This window comes from Psittacula echo (genome assembly GCF_963264785.1).
Source record: "Psittacula echo genome assembly, chromosome: 1".
NCBI classification, from domain to species: domain Eukaryota; kingdom Metazoa; phylum Chordata; class Aves; order Psittaciformes; family Psittacidae; genus Psittacula; species Psittacula echo.
In genome coordinates, this window is record NC_137735.1 from 152,456,405 (window position 1) to 152,470,102 (window position 13,698).

The 13,698-nt window shown below is 39.6% G+C and overlaps 1 protein-coding gene across 1 annotated transcript; it reads left to right on the forward strand.

The window, feature by feature from the left end:
* Window positions 1-501: 501 nt before the first annotated feature.
* On the forward strand, window positions 502-13,422 carry RXYLT1 (ribitol xylosyltransferase 1; the record flags this gene model as incomplete). The annotated part of the gene is made up of 6 exons (XM_080636570.1): window positions 502-646; window positions 1,130-1,300; window positions 2,295-2,397; window positions 8,033-8,347; window positions 11,243-11,413; window positions 12,501-13,422. The coding sequence occupies 6 exons, from the start codon at window positions 502-504 to the stop codon at window positions 12,916-12,918; spliced, it is 1,323 nt and encodes a 440-aa protein (XP_080492696.1). The 3' UTR covers window positions 12,919-13,422.
* Between the last annotated feature and the right edge of the window lie 276 nt (window positions 13,423-13,698).

The following is a 13,698-nucleotide window of genomic DNA, read 5'->3' on the forward strand; positions in this document are numbered from 1 at the left end:
CTGTCTCACAGCTAAGAAAGAATCCAAGCTTCCTGATTTACCGGACCTGGGCTCAGAATTCTTTTAAGCGTCATTAGCTACTGTTGTTGAGCTTTTCACCCTCTTACACACTGTAGGACACCTCTGCTTCCTAAAATCTAGGAGATATTATTACCTTGTTTGCGCAGAGGTCAAAGGTGTAGGAAGGCTGCTCTAAGGTCTCACTGCCACGCTGGACAGCCCCAAATCTCTCAGCCCATCTTCACAAGAGAAGTATCTCAAAGTACTCATCTCTCGGCTCTGGGCTGCACAGGAACAAGTGTCTTCAGCGCACCCGCCGTACCCCGGAGGCTGTAACGGCAATGCCCGGGAGGGATGTGAGATAGACGCAGGCCATGCAACGAGAGACTCTAAGCCCCCTCAGCAGCGGACGAGGCCCCGGGTTGCAGGTGCAGGCTCCTCCCGTCCGCACCAGAGGGCGCGGCTCTCGCCGCCGCCTCACCGCGCCCCGCGCCGGGCGGGATGCGGGGCGCTCGCAAGCGGCTGTGCTCTGCCTTGGTAGCCGCTTACGTCCTCTTCTCACTCTACGCGGCCTACACCGTCTTCCTCCGGCCTCGGCGCCTGGCCGCTTCCCGTCCGGCGCACCGGGATCGCAGCGGCACGCGAGGTGAGAGCGGCGGTGGAGCCGCTCCGAGCCGCCCTGCAGCGGGCTGGGCGGACCGGCCTAGCTGCCAGCGGCGGGGCCGCTGCGGGTGTGCTCCGGGGCCGACGCGGTTTGTCAGCCACTGCCTGCGCCAGAAAGGCCTTGGCGGGGCCTTCCCGCGTTGTGGACCCGGCCTGGAGAGCACGGGCCAGGCCGAGGGCAGCGCGTCGTTTCCCAGCGCCTCTGCTCGGGAACGCCGCGGCGGGCGGGGCCGAGAGGCACCCCCTGAGGGAGACGGGGCCGGGGCTGAGCCCCATCGCCGGGCCCGCGCTGGCGGCGGCCATTTCTCCAGTGCTTTGTGAAGCACCGGGCCGCGGGCCCGGGGGAGGGAGAGCGCCTGGCAGCTTGTCAGGGGCTGCTTAACATCATGAGCTGGAGGGAATTCGTCCGTGTGCTAAACTTGTCAGATTGTTCTTTTTATGTTAATTACGCTTTTGGGTTTCTTAGATCATGTTGCCTTGGGAAATGAGGAGTGGAATCCATGGGAAGGGGACGAGAAGAATGAGCTGGTTGCTTCTCAGCAGAGATATGAATCTAATCTTAAGATGATAAAGAATGCAAGATCTCACTTAGAACAAATGAGTCTTAGAGTACAGATCTGGGGCAAAGCAGCAATTGGTAAGCAGAAGTAATCAATGTCTGTTAACCACTTCCTGTTACAGCACTTCACCTGTTTTTTTTTTGTCTGAAACTTACATATATGACTAAATAATACAGATAGCTATACATGAAAAGTGTTAAGGAACTGGTAGATGTAACTCAAATTTATGTTAATACCAATATATATAAGAGTAGTTAGGCTCCAGTTTCTTTGCACCAGTTCAAGGCTGTTTTTCAGATCTGTCAAAGAAAATTGCGCAAATGGTAGAGAAACACAGTTACTTTTTTCATAGAATCTAGCTTACAAGACAAGGACAGGCCTCTTACTTGGCTAAACCAGAATATATATTTCTGTCACACTTCAACTTTGTGAAATAAAGCATCACACACTGAAGAATAAGGTATTTTCTGTATTGTAGTACTCCTGCTGAACTTTGAAATTATTCAGTTGTAGAAGACACTGAGTTTTCTTTCTATATAGACTGAGGGCCAAGATCCTCTCGAGCTCTTTAACTACTACTGAAGGCGTATTGTTCTTTTTTAGCCTTTTTTTGAACATGTAAAGTTTCCAGGTTCATTTGAACTTTACTTGCAGATAATTGTAGAATACATTGGTATACTATGTGGTGATGCATTCCTTCACAAAAATTTGATGTGTTTCAGAAAAGCCTAAGAGAAGTATGTCCTTGAAGTGCTGATTAATGTTTCCTCATTTTTAGATGGTGTGTGTACTGGAAAGATATGCTTAGAGAAGTGGTAGAGTGATATATCCTTACCTGCTGATACTTTGACAGCCCACGAATCTTTTTAAAGGCCCCAAAGTGTGAAAAATTCATCGTCACTAATTCAAAGTCACATGGAATATGATATATATGAGAAGCTTTGTAATTTCTTTCACATGTTCTTCTGTTGTTATGCTTTTTTAATTTCCCACAAATATTTTATTCACTAAGAATATAGAGTAGGTAAGATCTGTGCACTCAAATTTTCAGTCCTGTGTTCATTTATGTAGGTCTTTACCTGTGGCAACATGTTTTTGGAGGGCACCTTGAGCCAGCTGAGGTGACTGCACAATGGAGAGAAGGAAGCCAAAAAGCAGGAAAAACATATTTCAGGTACTAGTTGCATGATGTTGCCTAGTTGTGTTACCTTTAACAAATGATGTATTGGAAAGCTAAAGAAAATCATAAGATGCACAGGTGTGTTATTTTGTCTATCTCAAAAGTTGCAATTAGTTTAGTAACTGGAACAGGTTTCCCAAGGAAGTTGTGAATGCCCCATCCCTGGCAGTGTTCAAGGCCAGGTTGGACAGGTGCCTTGAGCAACCTGGTGTAGTGGAAAGTGTCCGTGCCCATGGCAGGAGGATTGGGACTAGATGATCTTATGAGGTCCTTTCCAACACAAACAGTTCTTAGTTGCAAATACTTTACGTCTGTCATGTTTTGATAACTGTGGAATGTGCACACAATTTCTAATTCAAAATTATCACAGAAACTGGTTACATTTATTCATGGAAAGACATACTTGATAGAAGCAGCAAATTATAGCCCAGAACTCGTAACTATTAACATATAGAAAACTATGGAGCAGTTTCATCTGTTCTATGAAAAAATGTGGAAGGAGTTACCAATTGTGAGAGGGAGGGCAGCCAAGAGACCTTGGGAGGATGGGAAAAAGAACCCTAGGAAAAGTTGAAGAACAAGGGTTTGCAGCTTACAACTGACTGAAAGAAGAATGGAGTTGTGAGGCAAGAAAATATCTCCTGCTACTTGGTTTTTCTTCTACTCTGGGAAAAGAGACTTCACTCATTCATTTGTAAATAGGACTGTATCAAATCATGATTTGTTTCTATTTATAACAAAAAACATTCTGTGAGCATCTGGTTAACTGCTTGATTTGCAAAGATTACACTTGAAGCACTGCTTGTTTTAAAAATGGTTTTTGATCTGTGATCATGTCTTAAGACAACTGTCAGATGTTTTATGTTTAATGAACAGTATAGAACTTTGAGGTCATATTTAATATCATTTTTAAGGCTTTCTGTAAGGATACAGTAAAAGCTGAAGGATTTTTTTTTTCAGTCTGCAATAGTAGCTCTCCTACAGCATTTAGTCAATTTCACCAGGATCCTCTTGTTAAAAAAGCTTTCTTTTAAAGAATAAATGATGTGCTTAAGTATTGCTTTAGAAAGGCGGTTATTCCTCTCACAGTAAGATAGGGGTCTAGTTGAAATTCGCAGATAATGTTTCTCAAATACATGATTGTGAATTGAAAGGGTTTTTTTTTAAAAGAAAGGGTACAATACTTTCTTTGAATGGAGACTTGTGCCTTTAGTGTTATCTTGGTGGGAAGAGACTTTTGTTTCCAGAAGTAAAATTTTAGAAGCTTTAGAAATCAATGGCACTCTTGTCAGATAGTCTTCTTGGTATGGATGCGGGAATTTTTTCCAAGTCCTTGCCTTTCATGTTTATGAAATGAAAGTAATTTGCTGCACTTAATGAGTCTGTCACTTGACTGATTATGGTTATTTTCTCTCTGGTGTGACTGTTTCAGATGAAACATAGCCTCCCGTGGTTCCTTAGGGTATGCATCTCTCAAACGAAGACTTCTATGCTAGCATTTAAATATCTTCTTGTTATGTTTAGAGGAACCAGGGATAATAGAGTCTTTATTTTAACTTCAACTTGTATGCTAGATACTATAAAAATACAGAGTTTAAGTTTGATACCAACATAACAGAGGTTATAATTTGACAGGTTAGTAGGAACTTGTTGTGTAAAGTATAGAAAATGTACAAATATAACTGTTACTTAAATTATTAGGATTTTGAAATTAAGTTGTTCTACTTTTTACTCAAATGAGAAATGTTATTTTAGTTTGGGGTTCTTTTGGTCAGGAGTAATTAGTACATGATTTTTTCTGCTCTCTGGTTATAAGATATTACAGAATTGTTGATTTCTTGAGTGCCTGGTTGAGGTAAATTATCTCCATTTGATTACTAGATGAGGCTAGAGGGAACTAGCTGAGGTGACATATTTGGAGAATATGTGCTGCTGTGCAGTGTTTTGTGGTAAGTAATGATTGTTAAAGCGTAGAGGTCTCATTAATGTTATTAAAGAATGTCAAATCTAAAGACACAATGCCAAAATATCACTTGGACACAGGTGCATGAAAAAGGCCATTTTGTGTATTTATGATAGAGAATACACATTCTATATAGATTTTGATGGCTTCAAATTTTTACCAAAGAAGTTGCCTAAATAATGCTAAAACTATCAGCTTCTTCATGAAATGCAGGGACATGTATTTAAAAACACAAGTGGAGAAAGAGCTGCATAGCTGTGGATTCTAGTGACATTGGCACATTCATACAAGTAGGAGAGCAGGGTTTTGCACTTTCCTTGGCCTGAAGCAATTCACATCCTTCCCTCCTGTCATCTAGGAGGATGTTGTTGAGCAAGGAGTGCCAAACTTCTTATCTCTTGTCCTTAAGTAAGAGCATTCCTAAATTTCTGTTCCACTGAGGGTCACACCCTCTGTTTCATAAGTGTTCAGTGCTGCCTTCCCCGAATCCCTGTTAACCCCAGCTGTTCAGCAGGTTTTAAGTCTGGTTCTTCTGTCCTCCTTTCACAAATTGCAACTATCATGATTCATGCCAGAATGGAAGCATATTGGTCAGTAAAGGTTTCTTTACCTGCCAAAGGATTGTGCCAATGATAGCTTGTGACAATTTGGTTTCCTTAATACCCTTTGGTGAAGCTTTTTGAAAATTGAGATACACTACGTCTACTGGATCCTGTTTATCTATATTAATGTATTCATAGATTTCCATCAGATTAGTGAAACAACAGTGTTTGTCCACGCATGTGATCAGTGATTTTACCTTTTGATAGGATACAGTGATCTTACCATTTGTTACGCTCTTCCAAAGAGGGAATTTATAGACTGGTCTTCTCCAGAGTCCTCAAGTTGTTTTGTAGATGGCAATGACACTGATGGACCCCTTCTTATAAGGCATAGTGGCTCTTTGTAATGACAGCTGCTCACCTTTGCCAGAGTTTCTGCCATCCCATGTTTGAATTCCTTAAGAATTCCCAAGTGAATGCCATCCAGATCCAAATCCTCCATTTGATACAATATTTGTGGTCTTTTACCTTATATTTCTTGCTGAAAAGAATGAGTTAGGTACAGGAATTTTTTTTGCTATGGCTTTGTCATCCCATTTTAAACAGTTGTCCCTCCAGTTCTGTAGTTGTGTTTTTGGTATATTTTTAAATATATTTTGGTTTTCATGTGTTTCAAGAACCTTTACTTCTAACCAAAGCATCTTTTTGGAAGGTGCTTTTCAAGTTGCTTTTAGCCTTAATTTTCTGTTTGCATTTCATGAGCAGTATTTTATGAGGTTTGATGTCCTTGTTTGAGCAAGCTTTTCATTGTTTTCAATGTTGACCTTTGGCCCTTGACAGCTTCCCTAACTTTTCTATTAAGCCATATGTGTTTTGGAGGTCTGTATTGTTTCCTTTTTTGATTGAGGCACACAACATACCTGAGCTGCTTACACAGTGTTTCTGAACAGCCTACAAACTCCTTGCAAGCTGCTTCTTACTTGGGCTACTCCTGTCAGAGGGGCTTTTTTCTTGGTTTTTCTCATTTTTAATTCCTTTGTTTCATATGGAGTATCACTATGCTGGTTGTATCTAGTACATTCTTTCCTGCTGCAGTGTTAAGCTTAATTATACTTCTGTTGCAGAATGGCTGTCTGACTAACACCTTTGGAGTTAAGTCTGGATGACCCAGTCTGAAATAGTATCTTGTCATATGGGTTCTAAGACTAGTAAGGAAAAACAAGGACTTGACAGGAAACAAGTAATTATTGAGTCCAGAAGTGTAATCTTCCCGTAGCATCCCTGAGCTAACCTTCATGTGAGTAGTGAAAATCTCTTAGAACTACTGCCTTAATTTTGTAGCTTTTGTAATCTGTCTTTATGTTTCTCAGTTGTGTTCTGACTGGGAGTTAATAGTACAACCTTAGCCCTGTGGCTTATTGAAGTATAGGAGTTCCATACTTTTCTTTTTTCCCAACTTTTTTACACTGTAAAAGTTCATATTTTTCTGCACACAGGTCACTGCTTCCCCACCTGTACATCTGGTTATTCCCGTAAAGTTGATAAGCCTCACAACACTGTGTCCATAGATGGAACAGTTTTCCCCCAGGGCTCTTTTTCAGGGCAATCACTGGATTGACTACATTCATGATTCACTATTTTGGGCATTTTGATGCTCAAGATGTTCTCTCTTACAAATCTTTTCTAATTGTTTGTTCTCATGTCTGTTAAACTCTTGGCTCCAAATTATGCCACTCCCACCAAGACAGCGGCATATCCATTTAGCTCAGGTTTAGAATAATGCTTGCCTAGAGTCAGTCTGTTTCAGATAACCTCATTGGAGTAGTTTTTACAGCTTTTGCTGTGAATTTTGTTTTTCTCACTAAGCACGCTTGACCTGAAACTAGCTGTCAGTCTCGGTGCTTCATGAGTTAAAACTCATGCTCATTCTAAATCAGTTAAAACTCATTCTGAATTAAGCATTGCTGGTAGCTGAAAAACTGTAGTAGTGCAGCAGACTTGGACAACTTAACAATTAATTGACTTTTCGGGGGGGATGGAGGGGTGTTACTGTTGGTTTTTTTTGACTCTCTACTCTTCCCCAGCTGTAATCACTAATCCTTTGAGTTCAGTCAATAAATAGTCTGTTAGCATCTCAGTTCCTGAAGAACAAGAGCTGAACCAAACGCTGGTTTGCTTAATTTAGGTTCATAATTAGCTGTTGTCAGATACTTGTAAATGATTAGTGATTTAATGATTTTGCTACACAGAATCACAGAATCCCAAGGGTTGGAAGGGACCTCAAAAGATCATCTAGTCCAACCCCCCTGCAAGAGCAGGGTAACCTAGAGTACCTCACACAGGAACTTGTCCAGCCAGGCCGTGAATATCTCCAACGTAGGAGACTCCACAACCCCCCTGCGCAACCTGTTGAAATTACTCTGTGAAATACATTGTGAAAGCTCTAGAAATGCAGTTTTCTACCTGAAATATTTGTGCTTACTAGTTTATATCAGAGCATAAAGTTTGACCTGGGTCACTCAAGCAATGTAAGTTTACATTTACTTAGACACCTCTCATGTTACAGATTCTACTCAGTATCAGATGACACAGTGGTTTTGTGGTCTTACCTTAACTGCACCAAAATTACAGAGAAAAGTAGTATGCCAGACCAGTCCTTCATAATGATACTTGGTTTAGTATTCTCTTACAGATTTTCGGGAGGACCTGTCTCTTGTTCTGATACAGTATTCATTGGCTATTACTGGAATTAAAAAAAGGTTGACTTTCAGTGGACATTAAAGTATATCTTTTTTTTTTTTTTTCACAGTTGATTGGTTTACCCACATGTTGAGTTTTGAATATGGTAGTAGTTCTGATTTATTGACAAAGTATCTTATTTATAAGTCTGAATCTCCTTTTTCCTGAATAAAAAATGAAGGCAGCTTTATTCCCATGTTAAGGTGTGAATACTAACAACAGAAATGGTTACAGCTTCACAGTTACTTTGCAGTATACTGCGTTTACTTTATTGAAGGGAAAAAAAAAATCTTTGGAGTACAGACTGTGTAGTAAGGGTGTTTAGAGCATTAAGGTAAATAATTTGTCATAAGGGTGTTTACTGTTTGTATTTTGATTTTCACAGCTTCATCACTGGTCCATCTGTAGTTCCTGGCCACTTCTCAGTTGAAGCCGAAAATGTTGTGCTAGTTCTGAATGGAAGAGAAAAAGCGAAGATCACTTACGCCACTCAGTGGTTGCATTACGCACAAACGTTAATTCAGACTCACAAACTACAGCATGTAGCAGTTGTGCTGCTTGGAAGTGAGCAGTGCAACAATGAATGGATTCAACCATATCTGAAAAGAAATGGAGGATTTGTAAATCTACTGTTTGTTACATACGACTATGCATTGGTAAATGAAGAGGATATTTTCCAGTGGCCTTTAGGAGTAGCTACGTAAGTGCTCTAGACACAAATTATGATTGAAACAGAATTGTTATGCATAAGGTATGGGAAATACTCCTGAATGTTGCTGCTGATACCCAAAGTAATTATAGTGAGTAAACAGTAGAACGTGAGCCTGTTAATGATTTTCAAAATCAAGCGTTGGAATCTTTGGAATTGCATTTAGCAATAAAATTGATAACAGGAAAAGAATGCTGGGATTTAGGGAGCTTAAAAAAATGAACCTGTGTCTGGTTAACCAGGTTTTCTATTTGATTATTTTTTTTCTTTCATAGATCTGTTGTTGAGATTTATCATAAATACTGATGTAATACATACCAGTGACATGGGGATTTAAAAGATATTTATGTAATTAGATTTCAGCTACTGCTTGTTTAGGAAAGGGATGGTAGTGGTGGTACTTTTTTTAACACTTGTTATTGCTCTCAAAAGGAAATTTTATAGCTCCCATTTGGAATTACTATACTCCAGTATCACATATAAGCTGGTATAACTGGTTACTCACAAAAAACGTTTTTGATGTGCTTGCTGCTTAAACTATGTGGGGTATATAAAGGTTTGGTTCAGTTAGATGCATTTTTATTCCATATTAACAGAGTTAATAGTGGTTTAGCTACTTCTGGTAATATAAGATGAAAAGATGAATATCTTGTGTTGAATTTAAATTCAGTATCCTGTATTGAGCTTGTTGGCAGACTGTATTGAGTTTTTATATGTAGCTTGAACACAGTGTCATTGAAATAGACTAGATTTGAATTCTTGCTGGTGTCTGAGAATTGTTGGCATTGGAAGTTCCTGGCAAGACGCTGAGTTTTGGGATGCAAAGATTAAATTGACAGAAAGTAATAAGAGTTACAGCAGTAATCTGCAGTGCAAAGCTGGGTGGAGAAAGATGCATCAGGTATCAGAATGGGGCTTCGCAGCCCTTGCCCACAAACAGTTGTAAAAATCATGGTTAAAGGTATGCAAATGTGCCAGATCTTCCAAATGAAGAGGGAAAACAGAGATGTACAACCCTGCATAAATATTTGTCTTGAAGAAAAAATGGTTCTCTGAAAGTAAGCGAATTAACATTCATCATTCAGCAGAACGAGGAAAGGACTGTTCCGTCAAAATTTAATGAAAAGAAATGTAAAGGGAAATCTAATGTAAAGGGAATGTAAAGAAACTGAATATGTTGTCAGAACCATTAACAGCAATGAAGAAATCAATACGAAATAGAGGCTGCCTTTGAAACCAGTAGGAACGGGGATCAGGGTATAGCTTTTCTTACAAAAAAAAAGGAACAGCAGGGAAGTAAAACAGTGATCAAGCAAAAATAACAGTAGAAGGAGTATATGAGAATGCAAAGGAGCAGAAACTTCCTTAACATTCAGCTGTTGCAGAAAAAATGCTAACTTTATGTAATGAATGCCAAGTGCAAGGTCCTGCACCTGGGTCGGAGCAATCCCAGGCACAGCTACAGGTTGGGCAGAGAAGAGATTCAGAGCAGCCCAGCAGAGAAGGACTTGGGAGTGTTGGTCAATGAGAAAATGAACATGAGCCGGCTTCAGTGTGCGCTCGCAGCCCAGAAAGCCAACCATATCCTGGGCTGCATCAAGAAGAGCGTGACCAGCAGGTCGAAGGAGGTGATCCTGCCCCTCTGCTCTGCTCTCGTGAGACCTCACTTGGAGTATTGTGTGCAGTTCTGGTGTCCTCAACATAAAAAGGACATGGAACTGTTGGAACAAGTCCAGAGGAGGGCCACGAGGATGATGAGGGGACTGGAGCACCTCCCGTATGAAGACAGGCTGAGAAAGTTGGGGCTGTTCAGCCTGGAGAAGAGAAGGCTGCGTGGAGACCTCATAGCAGCCTTCCAGTGTCTGAAGGGGGCCTACAAGGATGCTGGAGAGGGACTCTTCATTAGGGACTGTAGTGATAGGACAAGGGGTAATGGGTTAAATCTTAAACAGGGGAAGTTTAGATTGGATATAAGGAAGAAATTCTTTACTGTGAGGGTGGTGAGGCACTGGGATGGGTTGCCCAGGGAGGTTGTGAATGCTTCATCCCTAGCGGTGTTCAAGGCCAGGTTGGATGAGGCCTTGGGTGGCATGGTTTAGTGTGAGATGTCCCTGCCCATGGCAGGGGGGTTGGAGCTGGATGATCTTAAGGTCCTTTCCAACCCTAACTATTCTGTGATTCTAAAAGGTTAGTGCTAGCCCCTCAGCTGCGGCAGTGTTTCACTGACTGTCATGCTGACCAAAATATGTGAAGTACGATTCAAAGAATCAGTTAAAATAAAAATGTCTGATGTGGTGAAAAGATGTCTTGAAGGGTGGCATACAATTTACATTGGATTCCAGGACTTTGCATTGGTTTTGTTGAGTCCAAAAAGACAAGTTAAATAGCTTGTATGACAGCTATTTAGTAGCCAAAAGATTAGATTAATGAAATCCACCAAGATCAAAGTGAGATTTTTACTCTGAGAGGATACCAGTGTTATTTTCAGTTATTAAGCATGTCCAGAGTTTAAGGTAGCTGACACTTAAATTCCATAGTTACCATTAACCCAGCCATTTCAGTCATAACTAGAGGTTGTACCAAGAACAGCTGCTTTTGAAAAAGCATGTTTCTCAAGGATGCTTTGTAACATGCACACATAATGTGTCTGATGTCAAAAGAAAACATAAGTGTTCTGGAAAGTCTCTGAGGGCAAAGGGAATAGAGACAAACTTTCAGGACACGACTTGCACTGGCTTGCTTGTGTGTCTGTGTTTATAGATGTGTATTGGGAACACATAGGTTGTTTTAGTCTTAGAATCTGCTGCAGTAAAGATGAAATGGTGTAAAATGTTTTTTCTTTGACATAAAACATACACTTGTCTAATGCATATGTTGTTTTTACAGCTACAGAAATTTTCCAGTTGTAGAACCCAGCTGGTCAATGCTACATGATCCAAGATCTTACTTATGTAATTTCTTAGGAACAGTTTATAAGAACTCTTCTAGGGAAACGCTAATGGAAGTTCTGCAGCAGGATGGGCTTGACAAACTTTGCTGGATTGCAGCCAGAGAACAGTAAGATTTTGATTTACTTTGTGAAAATATTCAGACTTTTTTGCCTAGTTCATTATTACTAATCCTTTATTGAATGTTAAAAAATAGTACAAATAAATGTAACCAGTCAGAATTAAAACAGAGAACATTCCTGACGCTCTTTGTTTAGGTCTTCATAACATGACAGCCTTTCTGTTGCTATCTTTTACATAAAGCATATTTTTAAAGATATAGAAAAATCCCTGATGTATACTACATACAAAGACCATATTTCTTTTTTTTTTTTCCTTACATACATTTGATTATGGTGGGAGAAGAAAAATTTCTGTTGTACCTTGTGTGTGTTAATGTCTTAGAACAGAAAGATATCTGTGTTTTGTTTTGTTCCATATAAGAGACTGGCTTTAATCTGCGCAGCACAGATCTCATTTCAAGTAGGTAGAACAGATCTTTTGACTAACAGTATCAGGGTTCTGATTGTGCATATTACTTTTGTCAAACAACACCTGTAAAATATTTGATAGCATTGGGAAGACCTCAGCTACCCTGATGAAGAATCTCAGGAGATGGATTATATATCTGTGACATAAAAGATATTCTGAGGTGCTTCAAGCAGATGGATTCAGCTTAACGGCTTGCTTTACATCCTAACTTTTGAAGAGCAAACCTCTATTGAGTTCCAGTGTTTAAGGTCCAGAGAAAAAAAAATCATTAAAAAGTCCATGAGTGTGTCTCCCTGTATGTCTGTTTCTGAACTGCGATGTGAAGTAAATTGACATATGCATCATCCACGTCATGCAGATTTAAAGTGGTGTTTCAATTTGCTTGTTGTACTTTTAAGATATGGTCCTTTTAGGAAATTGTTAATACTTAGAAGTGTTACAGTCTATTTTTAGCAGTGACTGACGTTTTCAGAAAACTTTTAGAAGACTCTTTAGGTATAGTTTAGACAAAAAGTAAAAGCCAATTGATTGTGTTTGCAATGTGAAACTCATGTTGACAGCATTTTCAGTTTTATAGATAATTGAAATAAAAGCATGTCTCTTACTTTTTTCATTCCAGTGCCTGTAGGGAAACATACTAATCTTCAACCACTTTACCTTCCTAGGTGGCAGCCTCGAGAAACAAATGAAAGTTTCAAAAACTATCAAGATGCCTTGCTGCAGAGTGATTTGACATTGTGCCCAGTGGGAATAAATACAGAATGCTATAGAATTTATGAAGCTTGTTCATATGGATCTCTGCCTGTTATAGAAGATGTAATGACACCAGGTGATTGCGGAAATTCATCAATGTACCACAGTGCTCCATTACAATTATTAAAGACCATGGGGGCTCCATTTATCTTTATTAAAAACTGGAAAGAGCTTCCTGCTGTTCTAGAGAAAGAAAAAAAAATGAGCTTACAAGATAAGATTCAAAGGAGAAAAAAGCTTTTAGAATGGTATCGAAACTTCAAAGCATGGATGAGACAGAAAATCATTAATAGTCTGGAAAATTCATTTTTGTCTACTGATAAAGGGTAAATTGTCCCTTTTGAAAATCTAGACAGGGTGGATGCATTCCTTTTGAAGTCAACAGAATTGCGCTAGCTTGGCCAGAAGCTACATTTGGACTTCCATCCTTAACAATTTCTGGAGAGGTTGTTGACTTACCAGGATGATAGTCTGTAAGGATGTCAACAATTTTATTACTAGTTTCACAATTTCCATATTGCTTTGTGACCTGATAATTTTTGTTTTTAAGAGAATGTCTTTTGAGTGCGTGAAGTTGTTAAAATCCAACATGAGAACAGCAGTTGTGCTCAAAGAAAAGGAAGGAAAAAGCTGTTTTGTACAAGGTAATTTATTATGTAGACTGAAAAAGAAAATTATGATTATAGCAAAATTGCCAGGTTTACCACCAGTCTTTAAGATACATCCTGGTAAGGTGCTTGTTTTGAAAACGTGAACTGTTTACTTGATTGACATTTCATTTCCAAGAAGGTGGCCATAAAGCTAATTAAACACTGTGGAATAAAAATGTGTATTTCAAGGTAAAAACAGAGACCTTTTTCTTAGAAATACTTCATAGCAATTTATTTCTCCTTTAACTTCAGATATCAAAATTGCTTTCTTTCATTTCTGTTTAGTCTTGGGACATAACCCTTCTGAAGTTCTGCTCTGGGAGTATTCATTACCTGCAGTTACAGCTGCACATTCCGAACACCAGGCTTGAAACGTGAATCTGCTTGTAGCTTATCTCGTGGCTCAACATCTGCTGAAACTTGTCAATTCCAAAAGATGGCAGAAGTATAATAGTGTATG